General features: G+C 31.4%; 1 protein-coding gene across 1 annotated transcript in view; it reads right to left on the reverse strand.

The window, feature by feature from the left end:
- The window catches only part of LOC127700793 (uncharacterized), a 37,959-nt gene extending 27,104 nt beyond the window's left edge, over positions 1–10,855 (reverse strand). The window contains exons 1-3 of the mRNA XM_052204446.1: positions 10,808–10,855; positions 3,741–4,067; positions 3,412–3,441 (exon numbers count right to left, since the gene is read on the reverse strand). Coding sequence (XP_052060406.1) covers positions 3,412–3,441; positions 3,741–4,067; positions 10,808–10,814 — 364 coding nt within the window. The 5' untranslated portion in view covers positions 10,815–10,855. The remainder of the gene's footprint in view (positions 1–3,411; positions 3,442–3,740; positions 4,068–10,807) is intronic.
- Positions 10,856–17,049: the final 6,194 nt, after the last annotated feature.

Here is a 17,049-nt window from a genome sequence, read left to right on the forward strand (position 1 = left end):
CAATTTTGTAATGAATGTTGGCAAGTATAAATGCATTTCTTTAAAAGATGACATATTGGATAGAGCAAAAAATTTGCCTTGCATTCTGCCACCGACAGACCCATAATTATGTAATAACAAAGAATCTTAACTGTTCAGAGAGTGTGAAATTCGTATGCACTGTGTGACGGGGCATCGTTTTCCATATTAAGCGGACATGACTGCGTATGTATACATCCAGCACATCCGAACTGACGACCACTTCTTTCTGACGAGAGAGGATCAGGCAGTACAATCTTTATCTACACCGACAGTCGATTCATTGGGGGTTGAAAGACAAAACGTATATTAGTTCATATACGACAATTGTTACGACAGAAATGTAAAAGTATACTCCTCATGCAGGAAAAAAATCATTTTATGGACTCCACCTATAGCCCAAGACAAAATGTGTAAATATCATTTAAAGAATTTAAATATGGAGTAGATGTATGAGATTATGAAACAAATATAATGATGAACTATTTCTCCATACCAAAGAATATATATCGTATTCCATAAGAGATTCTTGATGTTTGTTACATTATATTGAGATTGATTTATTTGATGTTTAACGCCACTTTTATTACTCTGTGCGAATCCAGGTCAATTGAGGTCAAAATACAGCCACGAGCAGTCTTGAAAGGCTCAGAGTGAACATTGTAGTTGAACTACTTTAAACAACTCGTCCATCTAGGCCCTATTACGTTACAAAATGTTCTTGAATACTACGATATTTTGTGTATCTTTGACATTTTCCTCCGAGTTTGATTCGAAAAAATAATTAGAATATAAAAACAATTTCCAAAAAGTATGCACTTAAATTTGTGTAATACTTAAAAAGTACATGTCCTATTCGCCTTTATCACCCCCACCCCCATTATACATCTGGCTACAAACAGAATACCGTTTCCATTCTCAATTTTATATAAAATAAATACAAGAGTGTCACGATTTCCCGACGGTTACAACATGAAAAATTAAATGAAAATTGTGACGGGTCTAAAAAAGACCCTTATCGCCACTTGTCCTTATGGATTGACCAAGATTTCAATTGACAGTTTTTTTTACAACAAAATGTCAGTTAAAGCGTGTGTGAGGTTAAATTTTGGGTTTAAGTTACTTTGAGATCACATCAAAATGAAACTCATGATGCAGAGAACTGTTTAACAAAATATGCAAATTTAACATGGATATGTGTAGTGCGAATAGGGGGTTGGTGTTCTATGCACCATTTCTTGTTAATGCATCGATTTATTTATTTCACAGTAATGATTAGCAACAAACTGCTGACTGGTTCTGTAATTAAAAAAAAGTTATAGAGGGTCTGAACGGAGTTTATAGAATAGAGAATATAAGGGGCTAACATTACAGAAAATGGATTAAGAAAATAAAGAATCGAGAAAAATAGGCCAAAATAATAAGGGCAGAGAATAATGTACAGAATTAAGAATAATGTGCAAAATTTAAAAAGAATATAGAAAAATAAAAAACGGGTGTGCATCAGCGGGAGTTAAGATTCGCCCTTTATAGATACACAAATTAAAAAAATCAATTAACATGACTCGAATGAATAAAAATTCTTGGAAAACTACAACCCCCAGATACAAAAAAAAATTAATAAAAAATACGTAGACATTTAGGGACTTATCATCTTTTTACCTGGGAGGGGAGCTGGTAAAAATGTAGGGGCAAGAAGGGCATTACAAATGAAAATATGTTTTACCACCATTTAACAAATTTATGTTCTGTATATGTAACTCAAAAAATCAAGTTCACTGACAGTGCTGGATCCAGGGGAGGGTTCTGGGGGTTGGAACCCCCCTTTTTTCTGACGATCAATGCATTTGAATGAGGACATATAGTTGGAACCCCCCTTTAGCCTGGGTTAGGACCCCCCCCCCCCCCCCACACACACGCACACACACTTTTTATAAATGGCTGGATCCGCCCCTGATCGATCACACATACGAGTGTTTCACAAAGGTGATTGTAAACGTAACGTAAACGTAACGTAAACTTACGATTACAATGAAAAATGGGTGCTTTCTTTGACAGCCGCGTTCATGTCTAAAAAAAGAATCGTTCTTTCAAAACCAGGACGTGCGATGGTGGTAAAGTTAATCTGATCATCTGTAGTGGATTGTTTTTTCGAAATCAACAAACAATTCTATTTTTACGTTCGATGAGGCTCTAAATACATACGGGTAGGCAGACAGACTTTTCGTATCATAATGATATGGTAAACGAGGAAGTCATGAGAGGGACCAAGTAAATAAAAGATAAAATATGAACGCAAAATAATGTTCACATGCAGAAAATCGAAGAGGACGATCTCTCATATGCAACAGGAACTAAGGACATACATAGACAATAATGAAAGAAAACTTATATAGAAACAATTAAAAAAAAAAATTTTTGCTCATAGTAATTTAATATCTGCAGATTTTAAACTAACCATCACGCGTAATATAGACTATTGCACATCAGCGAAAGGTCCATCGCAATTAAGCGTATCCATCGCACTTCAGCGTCCCCAGCGCACTAAATACCGAACTCCAAGGAAACTTCAAAATGAAAAGTCCTTTATAAAATGGCAAAATCAAACGCATGAACGAATACATGTTCATCTTTAGTGATGCTCGAGTACAAAATAATTGAAAAACAAAAACTTAAACAAACGCGAAGAGCTGATAAAACCTAAAAGTACTTAACATGTACAATACTGAGATCGTCACCATATCAATATAAATTCAAACTGTCGTATTGACTCATAGTCTAATCCAATGTGATCGCTGCTGGTTGCTAATGTATTACATCTAAAAATGTTAGTATCGTGCTGTTTCTGTAACGGATATATTCGATCAGCGTTATTTGCATTTGACTCTTCCATGTTACGGGGAAATACACATAATTTTGATAGTTTGAATTTATATCTACTTTTAAAATAACTTCATATTATAAATATGTGGAAAATATATATGCATATAAATTGTCTTTTCATACAGAAAAAAACAATGTGTTAATGACAACGATTGATATGAATGACGTCGCGGTCTTTGTAACAAACGGAGGCACTGCCTTTTGGCTTTGATGTTAAATAAATGAAACATTGCACCTTAGCCTTTTGTCTTAACTTATAAAAGAAAATGAATACCTTTATGTTTGTTTATGTATATGTGTGTTCTACCAAAATTTTATTTATTAAAATCTGGACAAACCAAATTTTCAACAATTTGTTAACAAATGCTGACACGTATGTATGCATCTAAACAAAACAAAACAACATGTTCCAGGAATGTTCATCTTAAATTATTAAATTTAGAAAAGAAAGTCCTTAAAAGTATACTGTTAATAACACAAAATCTCCGACAATTATACAATGTAACTTACCAATTTTTTTCTCAATGTCCGTTTCAGTTACTACAAAAAGAGAACGTGTTTAGGATGATAAAATATCTAAAAATATAATTCATTCAAATTTTTTATAATTTAGTGAGTTAAGTTTACATTTTATTATTTCTTTAATTTGCCCCTTGAAAATAAACAATCACAAAAAAAAAAAAAAAATCAAAAATATAACTTTCTTTGCAAATGGAATCGTAAAGATAATTGAAGTTTCAAGAATTATGAAAGAAATTTACATGCAGATATGTCATACGACTATAAAAACTAAATATACGTATTTGTTACCTTAACTAATAATTTTAAAATTAACTAACCTGATAAATCAGGAACTGTAATTTCAGCACTTCCTTTTTCGCCGCTACCATGCGTACATGTCCAGATTCCATTTACACGAGGGTAAATTCTCCCTTTCACTGTTAGAATTGTTTCTGCTGATGTCACATTTTGTGAAATACTTGTATTTTTGAAGAATGCCATGCAATCACTTTCAGGTTTTGGGTGTACACAGTATGCAAAATCCGTACCAGCAGGGTCATAGAAATGAACTGGAAATTCTATTTTGGGGATTTTGCAATTCAAAATAAGAGAGTTTTTATGTAGTTTCCAAGTCAAACAAACACAAATCTGACAAATTGCCATTCCTGCAAATTACATTTTATGCATTTTTGAGTATAAAAATATTTCAGTGTTTAAAAAAAGAATATGCATTATTATACTACTGTCGTACTAAACCCCATCCAAAATGTTTGAATCTATTTCATCAGTAATTGATATCGGAATCCGGAGTAACTATTTAACTAACTACTACCCTAATCAGAGGTCGAATCAATTGTGGATACCAAGATGTCCACGAATATGTCGTAAACAGACTATTTAAGTCTCTTTTAATGTATGAAAACACATTGGACTTCTACATCTTTTACACAAGTATTCCTCATTCTGAACTTTAAGACAAATGTATACAACAAGTCTTTATTTCATGAAAAGAAGGGGCATCTTATACATAAAGGCGGCAGTAGTCTGCTGATCATTAGACGAAGAGGAGACAAATCAAGGTAACAAACAAAAACTGAGGAAACAAATGAACTCCAAAAGGTGTGAGACCGGGTGAGTCGACAGAGAAGCGTCACCTGCTATGAATACATTATCCGCCATGCAAATTCACACTCAGTCAAAATATCACAATCAGCAACAACACACAATCGAGAATAGGACAAAATCGGTAAAATTACAATCAGACGACTATGCTGGTAAACTACTATCTAAAAAGTAAAATAGCAAATATACCGAACTCCAATGAAAATTCAAAACGGAAAGTCCTTAATCAATTTGCAAAATCAAAAGCTCAAACACATCTTACGAATGAAAACCAACTGTCATATTCCTGACTTTGTACAGACTTGATGACTAAGACCGCGGAAATGTGTCACTTGTGAGTTGATACACCGACTCATCATACCGGTAAACCGATTCGTTATCATGTACCTAAAACGTGTGTAGTGTCTATTTCAGTCTTTCTTCCTATAGTTGATGCTTTATACCAGGACTTGCGATTTCAATTGTAATAGCCTTGAGAATAAGCTATGATTCCTTGTCAGTGTTTTGTAATACAATTGGTCCTTTGTGGTTTTACCAGCAATTCAAAATTTGTTTTATATTCTTTACATTATATTTTTTTTTTGCCTCGAGCATCACTGAAGAGGCTTTTATTGTCGAAATATGCATTTACTGGTGATAAACAATGTTTTTTCATGGTAATGTTGAACCAAGATTTCCAAATTGTAGAATAGAAACCACTATTCCTCTTATAGTTGATGTGTTTCCCTCAGTTTTGGTTTGTGACCCGGATTTGTTTCAGTTAAATCGATTTATGACTATTGCCTTTATTTATAAAAAATAGCGGTGCCACTTTTGGAGCAACAACTGCTCACTCTTCTGGAACACCCGAGTTTACCAAGTCTTTTGGTTGGTTCTAATTGCTCAGTCTGTTAGTTTATCTAATTTTACATACCCAACACCAACTGACAATTGAAAGGAAAAATGATACAAGTAAACTAGAAATGAAGACAGGATAATTTAAATTATAAGTTCTTGCGTATATCGGGATGATATTAAAAAATAATCAGTAAACGTTTTTATTTAAAGACTGACATTTGATGTTGTTACGTGTAAGGGGACCAATGCAAAATATCATATTTAAAATGGGACTGAGTCAAGAAAACATAAGAATAAGTATAGAGTTACTGACAAAAAGCTTTTATTAACAGTAGCGATTTAGATTTAAATTAACGTAATTCATGTATAACTGGTAAATTATTAAGTAAATTATTAACGAATTATTTCTTTACCACAAATTAATTAAAACTGAATTCTATCATAGATAAACTATTTTTTGTTAGGAAGTGTGGTTGTAAATGAAAAATCCTCACTAAAAACGGGGTATCACATCCAAATTTTTATGGCGATGTTGTTTCTCTAGCCCGAAAAATAAGATACGATCCATGTAAACTCATTGATCAATTGCATAAAGTCCTTATTAATGGTTATCAAATTAGTACCGTAGAAAAATCTTTATATAGGTACTAACATTGAAATTTTTCAAAAATTTAATCTTAACTGAATATATATTGCCTAATATGTTCAGTTATGTGTATACTCATGATCCTAATCCTGTAAATATAGATTTCTCAGACCGTTTATGACGTCTTCATACCAAATTAGTTGTCTGTGTACTGATGCATAATTTCGTTTGGGAGGATAAGATTTATTTATTAGTTTTTATTGGCTTTCGACTAGTACCTGCGGGTAATCTTATATCGATGCTTGTTTTTAAGTCAGGTCTTTTATGTTGTTTGGTGTTTCGTACCGATTGCAACTCATTTCTACAGTTTGTTCTTATGGTATGCTGTAAAACAACTGTCCAAGGTTATGAGGAGGGTGAGGCGCTCAATAACATGTTTAACACCACCAAATTATATATGTGTCTGCCCCAAATTACGAGCCTATAATTCAGTGGATGTCATATTTGTTATGCATGAATTGTAATATTATATATAAGAATGTTAGTTTCCTCGTTTGAATTGTTTCATAATTTTTCATGTCGGGCCACTATAGGTTGCACTTTGTAAATACAGCTGTTTCTCAAACCACGCTTCTTTTGGGGAGATATATAATATTCATAGATATGTTAATTTGATAATGTACTGGTTCCCATTTATGATCTCTGTGTTTCATCTCATAGAGACATCACTTGGGAATGTAACCAGTACAGAAAAACATGGTAGCGCCTAAATTTTAATTCTTAGGAGGTTCAAATATGAAGGTAAGGGTTGTATAGCATTTTAGTATTAGTTTAAACTCATAGAAGTTCAGGGCATATGAATGTTGAAAATATGCCGCACAGCCCTATATTTTGACCTTTGAATAAAATAGTAGTGCATATAAACTTTCCGTTCTGGGATATTATTTTTCACGAAACTTCATAGTAAAAGTGTCACAGTTTTAGCCGCAAGGGGAGTTCCTATGGGAAATTGCATTGTCTATATTTACAGAATTGCAACCTATATAGGGTTAAAAAATAGAACATACAGAATTTCACAAAATCTGGTTTATCGCAGAGATTTTAAAGAATTTAACTCAAATATGAAGTTTATAAATATTTCATGAAGATTGAGAAATCCTGAGCCTTAACTATGATGACTCAGCATAAATTCACAGTTTACAGTATGCATGGTTTACTTAAGGCCCTGAATTCAAAATAAATTCATAATATATGCCTATTTGTGATTTAAATAGTTAAGAAGTGCTTATATTTACTCTTCGCAGTCATTGCAACTCATTGATCCTTCCTAAATAATTTTGTTGGGTTATTTTTGTCCTGTCGATAACCCAAAAGTAAGCCGTAACACCTAAATGTGTTTTTTTGTGACCGCGGCATTAAAAAGTACAAGCTAGAATTACAAAAAGACCTCAGTATAACTTTCAATAGTGTGTTCTATCCTAAATATATACTAAATATTCCACCTTGCTAAAAACAGGGAAAATATTTCGGAAATGTGAGGCCCCAGGGGGCAAAAACAGAAAAAAATGCCTACCCTGGGTCATAAAACAGATAATTTAACTTGTAAATGCTATGCTTTTATTATTTTCAAGGTCTTTTGTAAACAAAACAATAACTGTGCTGGAAAGTTATGCAAAATTAAGATGTAAGCAGTCATTTCTATCAAGCTTTTATTGAATTTATGCACAGACTGATCTCTTCTTAAATACAATTTTGCAAATATGGCTTTGTTTAGACACTTCTAGTTCATACATTAACTAACTTATGTTAGTTATATGGTTAGCGATGATACTGTTGTGACAAGAATTCTTAACTGACCATTTGAGACAGAAATTGTGAACTTTCATTGACAAATAGGCATACAGTAAGATGTGGATTGGAGACACAGGCAGGATTGAATACTTTGTATAATCTTGAATGTTGGAATGATTAACTACTAAACAATACATTTATAGTATTCTAAAATGCTTTCAATTTGTTATCAGAATAGTTTCAAACATGTTTTAGACATTTCATGTAAAAAAACATGCACATAGGGTAAGCTGGCAATAATTAAAGTCTTGTTTTCAAATTCTTTAAAAAACTGAAACAGGGGTAGGGGTATAAAATGTACTGTAAAAGGAAACTTAGAGTATATGCAGTGATTTCCTTAAGGCTATAATTCTGATAAATAAGTATTGTTGCGAGAAAAAGTGTATTTAGAAGGTTTTCTATTTGAATAAATGTTTGTATAGGTTGCACTTTGTAAATACACCTGTTTCTCAAACCACGCCTCTTTTGGGGAGATATATAATATTCATAGATATGTTAATTTGATAATGTACTGGTTCCCATTTATGATCTCTGTGTTTCATCTCATAGAGACATCACTTGGGAATGTAACCAGTACAGAAAAACATGGTAGCGCCTAAATTTTAATTCTTAGGAGGTCCAAATATGAAGGTAAGGGTTGTATAGCATTTTAGTATCAGTTTAAACTCATAGAAGTTCAGGACATATAAATGTTGAAAATATGCCGCACAGCCCTATATTTTGACCTTTGAATAAAATAGTAGTGCATATAAACTTTCCGTTCTGGGATATTATTTTTCACGAAACTTCATAGTAAAAGTGTCACAGTTTTAGCCGCAAGGGGAGTTCCTATGGGAAATTGCATTGTTTATATTTACAGAATTGCAACCTTTATTGTTTAAAAACATGCATACTGGACGCCGAATGGTACTACAGTATCATGTTTTGAATGAATTCAGAATGTATTACTAGTAATTTTGAGAAGTGAAAACAGAAATCATCTTATCAGATACAATAACTAACTTTGCAAATAAATCAAAATATGGAATTAGTAAGGAATAAGCAAACAAAACATTAAATAGAAATTGGTAAACATTTTAACATTATTTAGATAATAATATAATTGGTGAAGGAACACACATAATTTATCTAACACATAACGTTTTCATTTACTAGGCAAGGAAGAGGAACAGTCAAGCAGTCTCTGTTTCACAAAACTGAGGTAGACATCAATTAAAAAAATAAATAAAAAAAAACAACACAGTAATTCGAGATCAAAATGAGCAACCAACACAATCTACTTAACATAATTTACAGAAGTGTTCAAGAATGAGTGAAATACATCTTTTTCTGCATTATGCTATTAGTTTAATTAGTGCAAATTGCAATCAGTGGTGTACAGAATTTTACACCGGTGTACAATTCCGTACACCCCTGATTGCACCAGGATAACGATTTTATTTCCTATGTAGCGTTCGTTTACGTATCTTATACCAGGGAATAAAATTGAAAAAGTTTTCTTCCACACCGACGTTGCTGCACATTTTCAAATATTATCTTTTTAAATTCTTTTATGTTTTTGGCAAATTTTAAGTCTTTGAAAAATTGGAAATTTTTGCATATGTTTTATTCCCGGTTGAACTGGGTGTGGTTTTATTTACACCCGAGTAATTGACCAATCAGATTGCAAGATTCTTGCTTCATAGGAAATAATAATGGTTATTACATTACTTTATGAAGAATCGTTGTTTGTTATATTGGTGGAAATAAAATGTTAATCTCTAAAAAATAAGTGATAGTAAACTATTAACACGAGTATAATTTACCCCAAATTATATTAAAAGAATGTCAACGTAAACAAAGTAAGAATGAAATGATGAAAATTATAACAATATTTTAAATGTTAATTATTGCTTTTTGTCAATGTCTTTGACTTCCTTGTATGATATTTTACAAATAAAAACCAAGCAGACAGTTTGTTAAGTTGCACATAGGTTTGAACATATATTCTTCTTACAACTTCTTCTTCTTCTTCTATATTAATCGCGATAATCTTTGAGAAAGACATTTGTCTTTCAAATTCAACTTTTAAATTAGTGAGTATTAATGCAATACTAGAGCAATTTACGATGTTATAAATTTATCATAATAGTGTGTCATTTTCAAATTTGCCTCATTTTCATATAGATTTTAAGAATAAAAATGTTAAATGGAACAAGAAGCAATGTAGTAATCTACCTGAGCAACACATGTTGTGCGCACTGATTTTTTTATTGCAAATTTATATGCTTTTTGTTGCTAGACTTTTATCTTCAGTAAAGCATGATTTAAATGATACCTTTCTATTTATAGTTTTCCATATTTATATACGTTATTGAACTTGTAAACAAATGAAATACCCGTAGCTTAAACCTTAAACTTTTTTCGCCGTTGTTAATTATATATGTCAAACAATTTCTTTCGTGACTTCCCAACCTTTTGGTAAATCATATACTGAAAACATGTGTCATGTGTACAAAATCTAATTTTAAGTTTTTCAAGGATTGATCGTCAAAATGAAACTTTAATAAATGGATATTACTTAGATATCTCAGTAGCACTTTTTATATTATCTTTTAACTACTAATATTTTGTATGTTCTTCCTTCAAAAGAACAAACGAATATATAATATATGTGATATTCACATCAATAAGTCTGTTAAAATATAAAAAAAAGGAAAACAGAATTAAGATGGACATAGATACTTTTTAAGATATTACAATAAATATACATTTATATTTATTAGACCTGAAAGTTGCCTGTTGCTTGGAGATTTTCGAGCATAACCTTCAACTTTAAACCTTACATCGTATTGGGTCAATTTCCCTATTAATTGTATATCGGGGTCGATAAAATGATATAAGAAGGTGGTGAATTTTTTAATTTTTAATGCAACTTAAAAAAATTACCTCAAATGTAACAACATTCATAATTTTGAAGTGAATAAGAAATTTTGTACATGTATTACTTAAATTTATATCTACACTTACCTAACATTCCAATCTGTAGTTGACTTAGGTTTGTCGAAATACAAAATATTGTATTCACAAAAAAGGTTTTAAATTCTATAACATTATACCTAATATAGATGTTCAAGATAGCGTGATCGTGGACAATACAATTACTGAAGGGCTCGATAGAGGGAACATAACATAACATGAAGCGAACACGTTAATTGTGTACACATAAGTTATTGCGTAATAATGAAAAAACACCAAAAATCTTTCAAAGGATAATAAACACAATGAAATAACAAAATGATTTATATAATGATACGGTAAGTTTTGATTTAATTTTATCAAATGTACAATTAATATTTGTTGATTGCTATGTATAATGTTTTTTTCATAAAATGACTAAGACAAATTTAAAGAATCAGGTTGACATCAGCTGATTTTGTAGCATATTCATATGTAACAAAACACGCAAACAAATATATACAAGGAGCAACACAATAAGAACTTGTCAATAATATCTTCCAAATTACATTAATTATTTTGAATTTTACAACGATGGATATAACATTGAAAGAATAGACCTTTATATTAATTATTTGAAATATGCGATCAGACATCAATTAGTTATATCTCTCATGTTAAACTTAGAATCTCTGTCGTCTATGGAGTTAAATAGTTTGATTTTAAAATTCCTTAAAAAACTGTAAACAATTCATTTTAGCAATCTAAAAAACAAAAAAACACACACATAATTTATCGTCTTAATGCAGTCCGATATAGTAATATTCATAATGTGTGTATATGTTCAGGACCATATAAGTATTAAGACAATACGCGTATGGTCATAACCATATACGTATATACTCATATGGTCCGGGTAATTTGACTAATTCAATCATTGTTACATGAAAAAATAGAATAAAAGGAGTTTTATATACAAGTTTAAATTATAGTAAAAGTACTTGACATCATTATCGATTTTTTTTATTGAAACGTTATATGTCAACTTCGACTTTAATTTACCACTAGAAATATCTAAATGAACCGTTAAACAAGAAGTCAACTGTTTTACTCATGTGCAATTGGAGGCATTGTAAATTTTTGAGTTTCAATTGTTTTAGATAATCATTGAAATGTCTTAGATATAATATTATGTCAAATTATTTTTTATCTAAACAAGGATTTCATTAATTTTTTCCGATTCATACAATTTTACAAGAACAGTAGTTTATACGTGTTGTACTTCTGCTCTTATGTGGAAAATAAGAATCTATGACAGCACGCATAAACTACTGCTATTGTAAAATCGTAAGTAAACATTTGAAAAAATTAGAAAAAGCATAATTAATCTAAACACGGAGAATTAAAAAAAATTCCACGCCCAAAACGCCTGTTATTTGGAGGACGGACAGAAAGTCGACAGGTTACATGCGCTTCGAAATGTTTCTAATGAAGGTATTAGAACAGATACAGATATTCGTATACATTTAAAAAAAACGACAACATTTGCGTCGAACATTTTTTTATATTATGTACACTTTTGTACAGAAAAATTAATTATGATGTCACAACAACGGTTACATAAATATATCGAAAGTTACTTATTTGAAATAAAATGGCCGTTTTATTAATAATTTCCGTGTTTGGGAAAAAAAGATATAAGCCAAGGCCCAATAAAATGTTTTACACACATCTTTGTAACTTACATCTTGTAGCCAACTATCTTTGTTCGGGGAAACCTTAGCTTGTACATGTATATAAATTCTAATGAAAATATCTCATAACCAGACTTCTCTGGCCGTTTTTGCAGTTTTGTACTATACGTGAGAAGTATCAAAACCTTGTGCAGTCATATACGTCAGAATCCTTAAGTGTTACCTTTGGCGTATAACTCGTCATAGCTACCAGGCTTATGTTTGTCCTGTTTAAATTGTTTTTTCACTAGTCATTTTGGGGACTTTTATAGCTTGCTATTCGGTGTGAGCCAAGGCTCCGCGTTGAAGGCCGTAATCGACCTATAATGGTTAACTTTTTATACATTGTGACTTGGATGGAGAGTTGTCTCATTGGCACTCATACCACATTTTCTTATCTATAGTATAACAGGTTATGGCAGATAAGGGTTTCATAAACATCTGAAAGATGTTTCGAATGAATGTTTTACACTTTGTAATTTTCGAATTCATGTGGCAAAAAAGTAGCCTCATCATATATCTGCTTTGTATATAGAATACTTGTTCAGGAATCGCAACACAAGTAATGTCATGTTTGCACGGCTTGTTTTTTGCGACTTGCGTACTTCCGATATATATCTTGACTTATGTCACAGTCAATGAATAGATACAACTGCTACTGGCATCAACGAGAAAAAACAAGTTCTGTAGTCAGCACTTTGTCTTGACATGAAAAAGACATTGATGCGACCATTTTCTGTAAAGGAAATGTAAAAAATAGATCAAATTATGGTTTACGACACGTTTTCAGTTTGTTGCTTAACGTTTTGAAGTTATTGTATCACTTACTACCACACGACTTTACTATTTCTTTTCGCCGTTCAGATTTAATAAACGATGGGTAAGACACAAGTGTTTCACACTTAAAAGGTTTTCTTCTTATCTATTGTATATTACAATATATATATTTTTATGCATAACATATTTACTAACAATGTTACCGGTATAATATTAAGGCTTATAAATATCAGAAAATAAGAAAAGAGCCATTAAAATGAAAAGAAGTGACATAAAATTGAGAATGGAAATGGGGAATGTGTCAAAGAGACAACGACCCGACCATAGAGCAGACAACAGCCGAAGGCCACCAATGGGTCTTCAATGCAGCGAGAAACTCCCGCAACCGGAGGCGTCCTTCAGCTGGCCCCTAAACAAATATGTATACTAGTTCAGTGATAATGGACGTCATACTAAACACCAAATTATACACAGGAAACTAAAATTAAAAATGATACAAGACTAACAAAGGCCAGAGGCTCCTGACTTGGGACAGGCGCAAAAATGCGGCGGGGTTAAACATGTTTTTGGAGATCTCAACCCTCCCCTATACCTCTAGCCAATGTAGAAAAAAACAAACGCACAACAGTACGCACAGTAAAACTCAGTATAAGAGAAGTCTGAGTCCGATGTCAGAATTGGAAACAAAAGAAAATAAACAAAATGACAATAATACATGCATTGTTAAGAACATTATAAACCTGATATCATTTTGGTACACACTGACACAAAGGGATTTAAAAAATGTTCTGTTTAACAAAATGCCTTCAGTTAAATGTTTTTTGTTAAAACGTCATGGTGAGATTAAGGCTAACAAAGGGAGACACAACATAACACGACATTGATTTTTTTAACAAGAAAGAGTGTTATAAAAAATATGTTATGTGATAGAATTTAAAATGTATCTCAACTAAATTAAACAGTTTAATAAAGTATATTAATGTTAATGTTCTTGACTGTATTCTATTTCTAATTAACCTTCTCGAAGGGAGAAGAAATATTACCTATATTAGATAAATGCGCAGTAATATTTATTCATAATGAAATTAAATCTTACAACCATACTGATATAACCGTAATTTTCGACTTAATTCCTTTTTTGTTTATACATAAATGATATCTGGACAGGATATGTTTTTTTTATTATTTTCATGAATGTAATATTGTTTGTGAATAAAGGTAATGGATCTTACACGTCTTATAGCACCAAGCTAACACCAACTGAGTATGTATTTTTTATAAGATAGCACAAAACAAACTTTAAATTTCGTTTAAGGATGTACTTAGGTGAAATTTAAAAATCTTGAAACTAAAATTGATACTATAAGTCAGAAGAGCATTAGTTAAGGAACAAAATAAGCTAAGAATATTGATAGGTTATGGAGCTCCTTTTCGAAATATCTCATTTTTTTAAAATGGCGAAAAAAGGCTGACTTTTACCTTATATTTATTTGCTTTGATATTATTTGGGTCTCAAATCGAAAGAAAAGAAATCTATAATCTGCTTAAATATTGGTAAATGACCTTTTATGAGCTTTTGAAGTCCTATATGAAAAGAAAAATCGTTGTAATGGGGCAAATATTTTAGCCTGTATCGTAAGAAAAGAACCAAGGAGTCCGCAACATCTGACAAAAAGTCCTAAACCTGACCTAAGTACATCCTTAAAGTGCTTTTTTGGATTTTTCTTTATCAGGAACGCTCAGACCAATAATCTAGTTCAAAGCAAATTACAGATCATGAATAAATCATGTTGTCCCAGACTAAAGTATCAGTCAGTACACATTCAACGGATGTAATGTAAAAACGTTATAAAAAATCTGAGAAAAAATATGACCTCGTGCAATGCCGAAATATAAGTAAAACGTATTCGACAGGCAGTAGGATCAAACGTTTTTGCTCAGTCTTTAGTTTTTTATGTTGTGTTTTTGCACTGCTGTTTGTCTTTTTGTCTTTTTTTACCATGGCCTTGTCAGTTTATTTCCGACTTATGAGTTTGAATGTCCGGATTTGTTTTCGTTTAATCGTTTTATGACTATCGACCAGCGGTATACTACTGTTTTTTTGTGCTGTCTCTCGATCTGATGAGTCAATCCCTTTTCGACTGATTTTTATAAAAATTGTTCTTATATTGTGCTTGGTTATGATTGCCCGCAAACATGTTTGAATTGTTCAGAGGTGGTATAACATTAAACTGATAATTAGATAGTTGATAACTTTTTAACTCTATATGCAGCGGGTGAATGTAGGAAAATTTATAATTATTTTCTAAAAAACAGTGAAGTATTTACGTCATACCAATACCCCATTAACGGTAGTTTGGGTGGACGGTTGGAACTCAAAACGATTTGCAAGTACTAGAAATGAGCGTATAACTTACCCTTTGATTGATTATTAATTTATTTATTTTTTAAATAAGATACGCATATATCCACTATTCTCAGATATTTCTTAAGATAAGACTTCACTGACTTTCTTTCCGATTTTTCCAGCTTACACCAATTTTTAAGATAAAATGAAAGAGTATATTTAATGACATGACGAAACTCCTTCCAATTTATTATCAATGGAGCATGATATAAGTTTATAACATTTCGATCTTGAAACATACACTTAAAGTATTGTGCAACAGGTTTGTTTATATGAAATCATTACCGCTATCAATACGGAACAATAACGGTAACACCTCGTTGCTTTCACTTTTACGGTATTTTCCTCTAAACTTGACAAATAACCGAAAGATCTTGTTTTAAATATTAATTAAAAGAAAGAGAAGATACAAAGAGGCAATTAAAAATCGTAAGTCCACATATAAGTTACCCTAAGAACAATGGAAGAACTGCTATTTCAAGTAAATTGATTTCAACGTGATTGTTTCAAGACATCCTATTTGTTGTTTTTCCTATCATTATTTAAACAAAATAATGTATGTTGCTTTCATATACCCTATTTGACTCAAACATATGTTGATAGTTGATGATATTCTTTTATGTCCCTTTCTGTCAATTAATTCTAAACGTTTCTACGTAGTTATACACCACAGGCTTTAAAATGTTCATGTTTATACATTCAATTGTTATTTTTTTATATTGGATGTGATATATTCGTTCTTTTTTTATTATCTTTAATATATATATATGTATCGACGTATATAATCAAATTAAAAGGAGTAGGTTTACAAAAAAGGATTCATAGATAGATATAAGAAGATGTCGTATTAGCGCCAATGAGACAACTTTCCATCCAAGTCAAAATTTGTAAAAATAACCCATGTCCATATTGGCCTTAAATTCCGTGAAATGTTCCTGAAGTAATATAAATAAAACTTTGATGACAATTAGCAAATATGTATGACAAATACAAATTCAACTGGCTCTGGATAATTAGAACAATCATGATGTGAATATTACGTCATAATTGTTCACTCTAAAGAACAAAATCATTACTTTGACTAATTTTTACCTCTATTTTAAAGATTTTGCTTCAAGTGACATTGGTCACATGCATGGACCACGATATTGTTCTGTTACGATGTGAACCTGACCCATATACATCTTTTTAAAACAATTCAAGTTTGGTTAAAGGGTGTCGCCAATGTATTTCAGAAAGAAAATAGACCTTACAAATGCATAGAAAAAAACAATTGGCAAACCAACTGGTAAAATGTCATACTTTTGAAGCTGTCATAACTGTTACACCAGACATCAGAAAACAAAAGTGTCTAGTTTATCTAAAATTGTATATATAAAGGGGCACTAGCTGTCAAA

The sequence above is a fragment of the Mytilus californianus genome, unplaced genomic scaffold (assembly GCF_021869535.1).
Source record: "Mytilus californianus isolate M0D057914Y unplaced genomic scaffold, xbMytCali1.0.p SCAF_5, whole genome shotgun sequence".
NCBI lineage: Eukaryota > Metazoa > Mollusca > Bivalvia > Mytilida > Mytilidae > Mytilus > Mytilus californianus.